General features: G+C 43.2%; 1 protein-coding gene across 1 annotated transcript in view; it reads left to right on the forward strand.

Moving 5' to 3' along the window:
• The window catches only part of SEL1L3 (SEL1L family member 3), a 146,361-nt gene that overhangs the window by 47,145 nt on the left and 84,729 nt on the right, over window positions 1–14,487 (forward strand). Inside the window, exons 7-9 of the mRNA XM_023730233.1 lie at window positions 6,723–6,855; window positions 9,818–9,950; window positions 12,342–12,482. Of these exons, the coding sequence (XP_023586001.1) occupies window positions 6,723–6,855; window positions 9,818–9,950; window positions 12,342–12,482 (407 nt within the window). The remainder of the gene's footprint in view (window positions 1–6,722; window positions 6,856–9,817; window positions 9,951–12,341; window positions 12,483–14,487) is intronic.

Raw genomic sequence — 14,487 nt, forward strand, 5'->3', positions numbered from 1 at the left:
TATCAGATTGCATTTTATAGTGTCAGAACCATGAAGCAACTTCCTCTAGAAACTCAGGATGCCTCCTCATAGCTGAATAATATGTATATAAATGAATGTTCAAGAATAAGTCTAAAGAACAGAAACAAAAATTACCAGCTTTGTTTGTATAGTTTTAAAAAATATATCACGACTGGTGGGCAGGTTGGCTGGGGAAATTCATTGCTCCAACCATAGGTCATTTGGCTGCACCAAGCAAAAATCTGTTTCTCCATACAGGTTTGTACCACTCAGAGCTCCATACACCAGTTCTCTTGAAAACCGAATATTAAAGGATGAGAAGCAAAGAGGGGTGGAGACAGAGAAACAGAGGTCCATACACTATATATTTTTTTCACACTTCCTGTTCACATTTAAGTCAAACTGTTTTCTTTTCGGCTTTGAGCACATAGAACAATTCTTATTTTCATGGCTGGATTAAAGGATTACAGTAATATTGAAAGGCTAAAAACTATTATTACCTCACCTGGGAAGAGAAGATCAGGAGGTGACTTGATTGCTGTATTGAAGCATAAAGACCAAGAGCAGAGAAGAAGTCTTAACATGCACCCTGTCGGATTTAGATGAGTCAGAAGGAATTCAACAGATATGAGCTTTATTGTATAACCAGTGACCGTGGAATCTTCTGTGAAGAGTTCAAGAATAGGAAAAGCCTGAGAGTTCTATTTGGAGGAAGAGGTGATCTGTGGCTCCTTTGGAAATCTCTTTTAGCGCCATGTTCTGTGAAGTGGGCCCCAGAAATTCAGGGCTTGTGTTTCAAGACATGAAGTCTAAAATAATGACTTTTTCTCCTGACATCTTTCCCTAACCCCAGGATGTTTTTTGGCAACCAATTGGACCTCATATGCTCCTTTTATTTCTTATGTAAGGCCCCCCTTTCCTCTTAAATCCTAGAATCTAGAGGTTGACATGAGTGAATTATAGACAGAGAGGTCACAATATGGTCCAGGGTTGAGACTAGGGTGCAGAATTTAAGGGGTGGAGGGTAGAGAGGCACCAAAAAACTCAATGATCATGATAAATGAGATTTTAATGCAGTATTTTAAAAAATCAAAATTAATGCAAAATAATTCATGATGAACGAAATATCAAAATTTTTAATAAAGACAGGATCAAAATGATGATATAAGATTCCAAGTATCAGGACTGGTTTTCAGGACTGGTATAGACTGATTCGACTCCTAGTTAAAGCATTGAAATGATTCCTTTCCTATTAATAGTGGCAGTCCCCAGACCTAAGAGTGCCCCTCACCACCACCTCAGCCGCTCCTCCCATACTCCTGGGACATCCCCAAAGAAGAGAACAACTAAATAGTTAATACTGTGCCCAGCAGAGGGCTCCGGAAACCCTGCTGTGGCTGGTCTCTGTTTTGATTGCAGTTCCTGTGGTTACCAGTTATCCTTGAGTCATTGAGACTCATGGTGAACTCATTGGTGTTGAAGTAGAACTGTGCTCCACAGGGTTTTTAACGGCTTAGTTTTTGGAAGTAGATTGCCAGGCTTTTCTTTCGAGGCACCAAAATTTCTGTTAACAGCCAAGCACGTTAGCCATTCACACACCTCAGAGACTCCTGGGATTCTGTGGCTAGGTATTTTGAATCTTATTTTTGCCAGGAATCCTGTTTTCAGAGTGGGGCAAGCCAGTGACCTGAACATCTAATATTTCTGGTTTCCTGGTTATATGTTACCCAAGGAAAGCCACTTAGCCCCCTTTTTATTTGTTCTTGTAAGCATAGTGATAGCTGTTATCCCTCAAAGATGGTGCAGAAAGATCAGTAATTAAGTGCTCAGGAGTGAAGTGGTACATGTGAATGAAAAGCTGTCAATAACACCAGGTGACAAGTAATAACTGCAGATTTGTATACTGTTAGATTCATTCATTCATCTATCATCGATTCATTCATTCATCCAACATATTTATTGGGCATCGCAGAGCCGTAGTTGGGGGGAGGGGGCAGAAGGGGGCAAGTCCCAGGGGGCGCCAGAGGAGGCGCGGGATGATATTCCCAGGCGCCACGAATATGAAATGCGTCTGACTGAGGAAGTGGGACAACAGCGGGGAAAGCATTTCTGCTGACATGTAGTATCCGCTATCAATGTCTGTTAGTCTTGAAATTGGGGGTGAGGTGTGCAATTTAGAGATTGCCCCTGGGCACTCAAATTGGGTAGGGGTTGCAATTTAGAGATTGGCCCTGGGCGCTTGAATTGGGTGGTGGGGTGCAACTTAGAATTTGCTCCTGGGCGCTTGTTACCTTCACTACGCTCCTGGGGCATCAACCATGCACTAGACATAATGCTCTATGCTGGGAATAAAATGAAAAACAGAAGGAATACAGTCCCTGCCTTCACGGAGCTGAAAAATCTAGTGGGGGAGACAGATATTAAACCAGTAAATTCACAAATAAATTTAAAACTACAAAGTGTTGTGAATGCTGTGAAGGAAATGAATGAGTGACTTGAGAGAGAATTACAAAGTGTTCAGAATTTAGATAAGATCGTGGAGGATTTTTCTTGAGAAAGTGATATTTAAGATGAGAAGTACCACAGAAGTAGGGGGAGCAGCTATTTGGAGCTCTAAGCTCCCCTACCATAAAAACCTCAACCAAAAAAAAAACCAAACCCATTGCTGTGGAGTGGATTCCAACTCAGCGACCCTATAGGACAGATTAGACCTGCCTCATAGGTTAGAACTACCCCATAGGGTTTCCAGGGAGTGGCTGGTGGGTTCAAACCACCAACTTTTCGGTTTGCAGCTGAGCTCTTAACCACTGCACCACCAGGGCACCAATAGAAACCACAAGCCAGAGTTATTTCCTGTTTCTGAGTGAAGCCTGTTTACCAAAGTCTGCAATTCTTTCTGGCTACTGGTGCTCTACAGTAAGAAACCACGTCACTCTCTTATGTCCAGATAAGAGTAAAGATATTTTGCCAGCGTGTCTGAGTCATTCGAAAGGGACCGGCTTGGACTTTGGAAGAGTCTGGCTCAGCTCTTTGTCAGTGAAATTGATAGCCATCAACCAGGGCACAGTACAAGGAATCTCTTGCACCTCTGCAGCCTTTTTGTTATTATTTTGTAGTTCCTTTTGTGCAGCCATTGAGAATGTGAGGGGAAAAATGTAGAAGTACCGTTGTGGATGGAGAGCAATCTGGATAGATCTCTGCAGCTGGTTGATAGTAATGACAATTTAAGAATGACAATCCAGTGACATAGGGACCAAGTCATTTATCAAATAATTGAAAAATTCCATTAAAGCAAAGGATCCATTAAAAAAAGATACTCACCTTAAACATTTCGTTTTAATTATAAAATATAAATGTGCATTCATCTGCTAGTCTTTCCAAATAGGACTTTGCTTTGAAGTATTAATCCACTGATTGGAGTATGGATCCACTGATTAGAGATGCATAAACCACACCCAACTGCAGTGTCTTCCAAGTGATGAGAGAATAAAGACACTTATAAAACAGAGCCCCAAATCTATCTAGATTTCTCCAGTTTTATCTTTCCAACCTTTTCCAACTGGTTTAATGGCACAACGATTGGTGTTAATTACTGAGCAATTAATTAATTAATTTAGGTTACTAAGTCTACCCCAAATATTCAACAATAGAAGGAAAAACTCTTTGTTCCCCTACTCATTCCACTGGATTACATAAAATGTAATTAAATTATATAATTGCGATGACCATACAGTTGGCCTCAAGAGGTTTGAGAACAAACACATCTTCCTCTTACTAAGCATACAACTCAAGAGGTGGGAGCAGAGGTCTAGTAGTGATTGGATTACTGTGTGCCAGGCACCATTCTAAATGCTTTATATATTAATTCACTCAATCGTCACAACAACTCTATAGGGTAGGTGCTGTTATTATGCCCATTTTAAAAATGAACAGAGTAAGACTCCAGCTCAACTATTCTGGACACATCATCACGAAAGACCAATAGGTAGCAAAGGACATCATGCCCTTGGTAAAGTGGAGGGTCAGCAAAAACCAGGGAGACCCTCCATGAGATGGGTTGACACAATAGCCACAACAATGGAATCAAACATATCAACAATCATGAAGACCCCACAGGACTGGGCAGTGTTTCATTCTATTATACATAAGGTGACCATGAATCTGAGTCGACTCCATGGCAACTAACAACAACCAGACTCCAGAGAGTAGCCTCCAATCGGCAAGGCTCCAGCATGTTGTGGGCGTCAGTCAGTACATTTTCCAGAGGAGTGGGTTATGTGGAGTTAGTTGGTGAAGAAAACTGCTACTGCAGAAGCATTGCTTAGTATCCGTTGAGTGTCAGGGACTATCTCATGAGTTACTGGAATGGGTTGCCCAAGAAGGTTGTTCAAGTCTTTTGACGGTCTCAGAAAATGGGCACAATTCACACCTCTTAGAGATAATAACTTTGTGATCCCACTCGAAGAAAAAGGCGAAGAGATCATTGTCTTCCGATAGCTCTTCCAAGCCTGGGATTCTAAAAAGCATAGTATTAAGAGATGAAGTATTCCTTTTCCATTTTTGCTGCGTTTGTGTAAAACTAATTTCTAGGTGGAGTCCCTGGGTGGTGAGGAGGTTAATGCACTCAGGTGCTCACCAAAAGATTGGAGGTTTGAGTTCACCCAGAGGCACCTTGGAAGAGAAGCCTGGCAGTCTTCTTCCCCCCAAAACCAGCCATTGAAAACCCTATGTAGCTCCAGTTCTATTCTGACACACATGGGGTCCATGAGTTGGAGTCGACTTGACGGCATTTTTTAAAATTCTTCCTTGTTCAGTCTTGCCATCAGCTGATGTTGTCTTCACCCTTTTCACGCTTCGTCTCCAACCAGGTGCATCTGCGAGGGGCAGGTTGTCTGCTAAGAGAAACCCATTCCCCCTCCTGCAATACTTCCTGGTCTCTCTGATCCAACTGCTGGTAGTTGGCTTTGTCCCCCGTCTACATCGCCCTGGCCTCTTACTCCCATGCCTCTCCAGGCTCCTGGCAGCCGGCCTGGTGGTTTGTTTTCCTTCCTTGTGCTCCCATCTGTCCTCTGTGCTCCCTGGCTCTTCCCTCTTCGCCTGGCTTCTCACCTGATGCCTGCCTTGACCCTCCCTCCTGTTGCCATATGCTCTGCTCTCACCTGCCCACCCATTTCTAGTTTAATTTTCAAACTTTTAAGTGCACATAGTTTAAAAAAATCAAAACGCTATGAAAAGGTATACAGTTAAATGTCTTACTTCTAGCTCTGCTCCCATTCACCCTATTCCTTGCTCCCAGCTCATGGGTAAATATTTTTATTAGTTTCTTGTATATACTTTCAGAGTTTCTTTATACAGATACAAAACATTGGTTCTCCCCTTTCTTAGATAAAATGTATACTCCCTGTTCTGCAGTTTGCTTTTTTCACCTAACAATATATTTTGAATATGTCTCCAGATGAGCGCGCAGAGCCCTTTGTTCACTTTTTAAGCTGCACAGTGAAAAAGCTCACACCCAGGACCCAGCAGATGGATGGTCCCATCCTCATGGATGGACCCCTGGGGTTTTACAGTCTTTGGTGAATATAAACAAGGCCGCAAGGAACAACTTTGTACATTTTATACCTGCTAGCTCATTTTTTCCTTTGTTCCCTTTCTGATCCTTCATGTCCTTCGGAACAATGTGGACTTCTAACACATCACCTGTGTTGACCTCTCGTCTTTGACAGAGCCCTTAGACCTTGCTGTAATCTCCTCCTCCTAAACTCTGAATTCACCATTTACCTCAGACTTTATCTAATAGGATGTTTTTATTAGCACCCCCCTCACCACTATTCATTAAGTTTTTCGTTTTCCCTTTAAGAACAAAGTATTTGCAATTAAGATCAACAATTGCAAATAATTTCAATGATTACAGATGATATCAACAATAACAATAGCCAGCACATATTGAGTGTGTACTATGGGCCGAACACTCTTTTAGATGCCTTGAAACTAGTTGCCGTTGCATGGGTTTCGACTCATGGTGACCCCATGTGTGTCAGAGTAGAACTGCTCCATTGGGTTTTCAAGGTTGTGACCTTCTGGAAGCAGATCACTAGGCCTTTCTTCTGAGGATCCTCTGGGTGGACTTGAACCTCCAACCCTTTGTTTAGCAGCTGAGCATATTAACCATTTGCACCATATAGGAACTCTTCTAGATGCCTTACATCTTAACGTTTCACTTAATCCTCTTAACAACCCTATGAGTAAGGAACTGTCATTTTATAGGACTCTCTGGGTGGTGGAAACAGTTAATGTGCTCCGCTGCTAACTGAAAGGTTGGAGGTTCAAGTCCACTTAGAAGTGCCTTGGAAGAAAGACCTGGTGATCTACTTCAGAAAAATGAGCCATTGAAAACCCTATGGAGCACAGTTCTACTCTGACACACCTGGGGTTGCCCAGAGTTGGAGTCAACTGCAACTGCTTCTTCTTCTTCTTCTTTTTTTTTTTTAATTGTTTTGCAAATGAGAAAACTCAGTCTCAGAGAGGTTAAGTAACTGGTCCAAGGTCACACAGCTGGTAAGTCACAGTTGAGTTTCTAGCCCAAGTCTGCCTGACCCCACAGTGGTCTCAGCTGCTAGAACCCAGAGTGAAGGACATGTGGAAATCTGGGGTAAGTCAAGGAGGGTCAGTGCAAGGGTCCCTTTGTTAGAGCCCTCCTAATCCTTCGTGTTCTTCTCTAGCTTTCGGGAGGATTTCCATTACAATGACACTGCTGGCTACTTCATTATTGGAGGGAGCAGGTATGTGGCTGGCATCCAAGGGTTTTTTGGCCCTCTGAAGTACTACCGCCTCCGCACTCTGGACCCTGCCCAGGTGAGCCCAGGGGACCAAGGAGAAGTTTGTGGGCACTCGCGGGTGATGGGCATGTGACTCCGGACCGTGTAACCCCGAGTAAACAAAAGATTCACCCCAGCCAGAGTAAGCATGGGCTGTCATCAAACATAATTAATACTGAGGCTTTTCCCCAGCAAACGCGATAATAGATTTCTGTTAATGCTGGGCTCATTTAGTACCCATAAAATGGAACCCATTTACTGCCTCTGTTTTAATAACTACTAGCTTAATTATAGAGTGGACTTTTAGCAGGCTGTTGCCTATCCAGTGATTAAGTTAATGAAAGAAGCGAATCGTAGTTATTTGGCAAAGCTTCTTTTATGTGCTTTTATTTAAAGTATCAAGAAGGGGCGATGCTCCAGCAAATTAAAACCTTGGTTCCAATTGCTGCTCTCTTCAGAAACACAGGCATGTGGCTCACTGGGGTGGGCTGGCTGCAGGTGTGGAGATCACAGAGGACTTTGTGTCCAGAACTGTCACGGTGCCTATAAAATCCAAAACCCACCCGCGGATGGAATTGCCCAGTTCTCTAGGCCACCTCCAGCTGGGCTGGGGAGAGGGGAGTGAGAAGTTCCCCCAGAATGGAGCTCTCAAAGTGGTTGTTTTCTTTGCCTTGGAAAGGAGGTCAGGAACCTTGCCTGATACCTGAAAGAGAAACATTCTTTCATTTCCTTTGACCCTTTAGGGTTTGCTCTGGTAAAAGTAGGAGCTACTAGGTAACAGTCATAATTAGGAAAAGTGGGAACCCCCTACTCCACATGAGTGACATCCTGGAGCCCCTATTGAGAGGCCTCTGTGAAAAGGAAAAACAATGAAATTCATTTATTCATTTGTGCAAGAAATACATCTTGAGTACCTGCTATGTCCAGGGTCTGTGCTAGGTGCTGAGGTGACCAACAGAAATAAGAGGTGGCTTTCAAACTTTTTTTTTAAAGATGGTCCATAATAACAAATTTATTTCATATCGTGACCAGTACATACAAATGGATATCTACAGATAGATAAAGAATAGATAGACACATACATAATACTATATATAACACAAAAGAGAAACAAAATATTTACTAAGAATACACAGCTTTGCTATGTTTGATACATTCTGATATTTTGTGTTCTACTTTATATATGTGTGTATATATATATGTGTATGTATATATACGTTGTTGTTAGGTGCCATTGAGTCAGTTCCAACTCATAGTGACCCTATGTACAGGGCACAACAGAACAAAACACTGCCCGGTCCTGTGCCGTCCTCACAATCGTTGCTACATTTGAGCCCATTGTTGCAGCCACTGGGTCAATCCATCTCATCGAGGGTCTTCCTCTTTTTTGCTGACCCTCTACTTTAGCAAGCATGATGTCCTTCTCCAAGGACTGGTCCCTCGTGATAACGTGTCCAAAGTACATGAGGCAAAGTCTCATCCTTCCTTCTAAGGAGCATTCTGGCTGTACTCCTTCCAAGACAGATTTGTTCATTCTTCTCGCACTCCATGGTATATTCAATATTCTTCACCAACACCGTAATTCAAAACCGTCAATTCTTCGTGGTCTTCCTTATTCATTGTCCAGCTTTCGCATGCATATGAGGAGATTGAAAACACCATGGCTTGGGTTAGGTGCACCTTAGTCCTTAAGGTGACATTTTTGCTTTTTAACACTCCAAAGAGGTCTTTTGCAGCAGACTTGCCCAATGCAATATGTCTTTTGATTTCTTGACTGCTGCTTCCATGGGTGTTAATTGTGGATCAAAGTAAAATGAAATCCCTGACAACTTCAGTGTTTTCTCTTTTTATCATGATATTGCTTATTGGTCCACTTGTAAGTATTTTTATTTTCTCTATGCTGAGGCATAATCCATACTGAAGCTTGAAGTCTTTGTCTTCATTAGTAAGTGCTTCAAGTCCTCTTCACTTTCAGCAAGCAAGGTTGTGTCATCTGCATAACACAGACTGTCAATGAATCTTCCTCCAATCCTGATGATGCATTCTTCTTCATATATATATATACACTCATCCTGCTGCTGAAATAATTTCATGACTCTCTAAAGGGTCACAACCTGCATGTTGAAAACCACTGAGCTAAGATAGGCCCCAGTTCTTGAGGAACTCTCTTTCTGGCTCTTAAACAAATAAGTCCTAAAAGACTACCACACATACTTTAGTTCAGATTTGAGCATAGTGTTTGGGAGCACGAGGCAGGAACACATGCATTTGCTAAAAAGCAAACATCGAGTGGACTGTTAGGAAAACCTGCCCTTAAGCAGAGGCCTTGGATCTGGCTCTGGGAGGTTGAGTAGGAGCCTGCCATACAGAAGGAAATGGGAGGAGGCTTCTTAGGCAGCAGGCACACGCAGGTAGACTTGGCATCACTTGGTGGGAGTGAAGGGAGGCAAGAATGTGATTTTCTAGGACCAGCACGCAGCAGAGGAACAGAAGAGAGTGGAGGCCTGGTCTCTGGGAAATCCTGACACTTCAGAGACTCTGCAGACAAGATGGAGTCCTTGGGTGGCACAAAAGGTTAAGCACTCAGCTACTAACTGAAAGGTTGGAGGTTTGAATCCAACCAGAGGCTTCTCAGAAGGAAGTCTTGGCAATCTACTTCCGAAAGATCACAGCCCTTGGAAACTCTATGGAACACAGTTCTGCTCTGAAACACACCGGGTCGCCATGAGTCAGAATCAACTTGATGACAACTGGGGGTGGTGAGGGTGGTGTGCAGACAAGATGCCACAAAAGGAAGCTAGAAGGGGAGGCAATTAGAGCCAGTATGTCCTTGATTTAATGCTGACACCTTTGTTTTTGAAAATCCAGAGTGGATAATATGTATGCAAACAAGCCACCGATGACATCAATGGGGGCATGAAATCAACCCAAACACATCCTATAGATATCAATGAGTGTTTGGTGACAATTGTTTATTCGATTTTCTTGCCTTCTTGCAGATTTTTAATCCCCTCCTTGAGAAGCAACTTGCTGAACAAATCAAATTATATTATGAAAGGTGTGCTGAGATTCAAGAAATAGTGTCTGTGTACACATCCACGGTACAACAAGGGGGCGAGAGGCAAGAAGCATGTAAGTATTGAGCTCAGGAGAGCAGTGATGACCCTGTGCATTCATGTTAACATGTCTGGCTTCTTTCTAATGGGATTCACATAGAATGTATGTGACTTGGCTCAAACTTCCAAGGGGACAAATGTAACCTCCACAAGTGGGTATGATGAAAGTACACGTTTCACCTGGACTCCAACCAGACCAGCCACAGTGAAGAAGAACCAAAATCGTTCTCATAGCATCCACCATATGCCATTTAGTTTAAGGATGCAATGAAAGAGAGATATTGAGCCTTGCGTTGCGTTATTCCCATCTGTAAGAATGCCAGGCTAGTCTCAGAAAATAAAAATGAATTGGAAAATAAATTAATCATTAGAAATATTTTTCCACTGGTGCACGTTCATCTTGGGCCATTAATATCTGAGTCTTAGCTTTTAGAAATGTTGAACGATGACTTTGTCATTTGGGGTTTGGTTTTTTTTGTTAAATCCTTGAAATTGACTCCTTCTGGAAGGCATTGGTAATTTTCTATAGAAGGAGTGAATCTCAGACCACTTTCATGCTTGCTCACATCTGCAAGGGCATACTCCCACCTATGCAGGTGTTTATAAGCATAAAACTTGGTCCCAACTTTGTCTTCCAGTGTTCCAGCTTGGATCTAAAAAACCAAAAACCAAACCCATTGCCGTGGAGTTGATTCTGACTCACAGCAACCGTATAGGATACGGTAGAACAGCCCTATAGGGGTTTCCCAGGAACGCTGGTGGATTCGAAACGCTAACCTTTTGCTTATCAGCCAAGCTCTTAACCACTGTGCCACCAGGGCTCCAGCTTGGATCTAGCACTTATAAATTTCTCTTTGCTGTAGAACTTCTTGTTTGACAGGGCAGCACTAGAGTAGTCCCATATGTTCCTTCTGGAAGAGAAATTCCTGTGGGGCATTTGCCATCAGCAAAAGCAAATTGAGCCCTGCCCACACACCTCCCCATCTCCAGAGCTCAACTTCCCATTCCAAGCTGTAGAGGGATGACTGCATCCTGAACATACCCCAGCCCAATAGGGTTGACATAAAATGATCCCAGATAGTGATTAGAGATGCTGATATGTGAGTGTGGAAAGGCAACACTTCTGCAATTCAATTTAAGAATAGGCTACACTGGTCCCCAGCTGCTGCTCTTAACCGCTGAATCATTCAGAAAATATGATGCTGTCAGAAGAGGGGGAAGATAAATGGGAATAGCAATATCCCAAACAGGAAGGAAACTGATTTTGGTAACTGATGTAATATCACGAGAAACACGTTGAGTCGGAGGGCCAGCCTTGCGCGCTGATCTCTGGTGGCGGTAGGAAGATTTTCCTCGCATCTTCTATTGCCTTGCCTCCCTGGGGTCCTTGCGCTTTGCTGCTCCATTCTCACTGCGAGAAAAAATGGCCTAGATATTGGCCTCCTGGGACCAGTCCGAGGCCAGCTGCTCATTCTGTAGAATTATTCAACAGCCATCAGCAACTTTGGCACATTTCCCTTGGACTTGGCTCTGAATTTGTGACCTCGAGGCAAAGGCATCATGGCCAGTTTCAAATCCCTGAAGCACCCAGACCAGCATCCAGAAAAGTTAAGTCTGACCTCTATTTCTAGTTCCTCTTAGGAAGAAGGGGTTTACAGAGGAGAATTTCACTCTCCTAGAGGGTGTGAAGCTCTGGTGGCGCAGTGGTTGAAGAGTTCGGCTGCTAACCATAAAGGTTGGCAGTTTGAATCCACCAACCATTCCTTGGAAACCCTATGGGGCAGTTCTTCTCTGTCCTGTAGGGTCACTATGAGTCGGAATTGACTCGATGGCAATGGGTTTGGTTTGGTGTTTTTGGTAAAGGGTGTGGAAAACCAGTTGCCCTTGAGTCAACCCCAACTCATGGTTACCTTATGTGTGTCAGAGTAGAACTGTGCTCTGTAAGATTTTCAATGGCTGATTTTTTGGAAGCAGATTGCCAGGCCTTTCTTCTGAGGTGCCCATGGGTGAACTTAAAACTGTTAACCTTTCTGTTAGCAGCCAAGTGCATTCTTGCTTTCCATGCAGGGGACCCAAATTCGACTCCCAGCCAATGCACCTCACGTACAGCCACCACCTGTCTGTCAGTGGAGGCTTGCATGGTGCTATGATGCTGAACAGGTTTCAGTGGAGCTTTCAGACTGAGTTGGACTAGGAAGAAAGGCCTGGCAATCTACTTCTGAAACTCAGCCGATGAAAACCATGTGGATCACGAAGGTCTGATCTTCATCCGGTCATGGGGATGACACAGGACTGGGCAGCATTTTTTTCCATTCTGTGTGGGGTTGCCATGAATAGGGTGCTGACTTGACAACAGCTACCAACAACAACAAAGGGTATGGTATCTTGTGTTTCCCTTTCTGTATAGGTGACCTCTGGAACTCCTACCTGGCCCTGAAGCACAGGTATGGGAGCCCATCTATGTGCAAAGCGTTTCCTTGGGAGAAGGAGCTGAAAGATAAACACCCCAGCTTGTTCCAGGCCTTGCTGGAGATGGATTTGTTGACTGGTAAGTGAGTCTTTGCCTCATCTTTTGGACCCTGGTTAGAAATGCCCCCTGTTTTTGGTGTTTCACTCACCCTCCTTCGTGATTTATGCCTCAAAGTTATTTTTAACCCTAGCTTTATTTCAGATTTTAATTCTGCCTTTGTATGCCCCCAGCTCTCAGTATATCTGTGCACATTTCTAAGACTAAATATATAAATTTTACTTTAGGAATCGCTCAAGCAATTATTTAAAGCAAAGGTCACAAACGGACAGGCTTCAGCCAGATCTGGCCTCCAAATGTGGGTGATTTTAACATACATTGTTGTAGATTTAAAAAAAAAAAAAAAAGTAGTTACCAGTACTTGAAAATATGTGCTAAAATGCGAATTTCTAGCTGTTCTTGAAAAGTCCAAAGATTTGGCCACCCTGGGCCTCATTCCTACATGGCCATAGTCCCTGGAGGCAAGAGGGAGTGCCGGCATGCACAATTCATCCACAGCCTCTCCTCTACCTATTTTATCACCTCCTACTTCATTCAAAAGGAGCCCCGGTGGCACAACCATTAACCGCTTGGCTGCTAACTGAAAGACTGGCTGTTTTGTTTTGTTTTTTTGTCCTCAGGATGATTTTTGTTGTTTATTGTTGTAGTTTAAGTGAAAGTTTACATTTCAAGTTAGTCTCTTATACAAAAATTTATACGTACATTGTTATGTGACCCTAATTGCTCTCCCTGTGCTATGACAGCACTCTCCTCCTTTCCACCCCTGATTTCCCAGGTCCATTCAACCAGCTTCTAACCCTTTCTGCCTTCTCATCTCACCTCCGGACAGAAACTGCCCATTTAGTCTCATGCATCTGCTTGAGCTAAGAAGCACACTCTTCACGAACATCATTTTATGTCCCACAGTCCAGTCCAATCTTTGTCTGAAGAGGTGGCCTCAGAAATTGTTTTAGTTCTGGGCTGATAGAGAGTCCAGAGGCCATGCTTTCTGGGGTTCCTCCGGTCTCAGTCAGACCATGAAGTCTGGTCTTTTTACTAGAATTTGAGTTCTGTACCCCACCTTTCTCCTGCTCCATCAGAGACTCTCTGTTGTGTTCCCTGTCAGGGTGGTCATTGGTGGTAACCAGGCACCACATAGTTATTCTGGTCTCAGGCTGATGAAGTCTCTGGTTTATGTGGCCCATTCTGTCTCTTGGGCTAATAATTTCCTTTTGTCTTTGGTGTTCTTCATTCTCCTTTACACCAGGTGGGTTGGGACCAATAGATGCATCTTAGATGGCCACTTGCAAGCTTTTAAGACCCCAGACACCACTCACCAAAGTAGGATGCAGAACATTTTCCTAATAAACTTTGTTATGCCAATTGACCTATATGTCCCCTGAAAGCATGGTCTCCAGACCCCCACCCCTGCTACTCTGTCCCTCGAAGTCTTTGACTGTATTCAGGAAACTTCTTCACTTTGGTTTAGTCCAGTTGTGCTGACTTCCCCTGTAGTCAGTGCTGTCCTTCCCTTCACCTAAGATGATTCTTATCTACTATCTAGTTAGTAAATAACCCTCACCCTCCCTCCCCACCCTTGTAACCATCAAAGAATGTTTTCTTCTTAAACCTTTTCTTGAGTTCTTATAATAGTGGTCTTATACAATATTTGTCCTTCTGTGACTGACTAAATTCACTGAGCGTAGTGACCTCCAGCTTCCTCCATGTTATAAGATGTTTCACGGCTTCATTGTTGTTCTTTTTTGTTGTATAGTATTCCATTGCATGGATATACCATAATTTGTTTATCCATTTGTCTGTTGATGGACACCTAGGTTGTTTCCATCTTTTTGCTATTGTGAACAGTGCTGCAATGAACGTGGGTGTGCATATATACATTCGTGTGATGGCTCCTGTTTCTCTAGGATATATTCCAAGGAGCAGGATCACTGGATCGTATGGTACTTCTATTTCTAGCTTTTTAAGGAAGCGCCAAATCGATTTCCAAAGTGGTTGTGCCATTTTACATTCCCACCAACAGTGTATA

Source organism: Trichechus manatus, unplaced genomic scaffold, assembly GCF_000243295.1.
Source record: "Trichechus manatus latirostris isolate Lorelei unplaced genomic scaffold, TriManLat1.0 scaffold00034, whole genome shotgun sequence".
Taxonomy (NCBI): domain Eukaryota; kingdom Metazoa; phylum Chordata; class Mammalia; order Sirenia; family Trichechidae; genus Trichechus; species Trichechus manatus.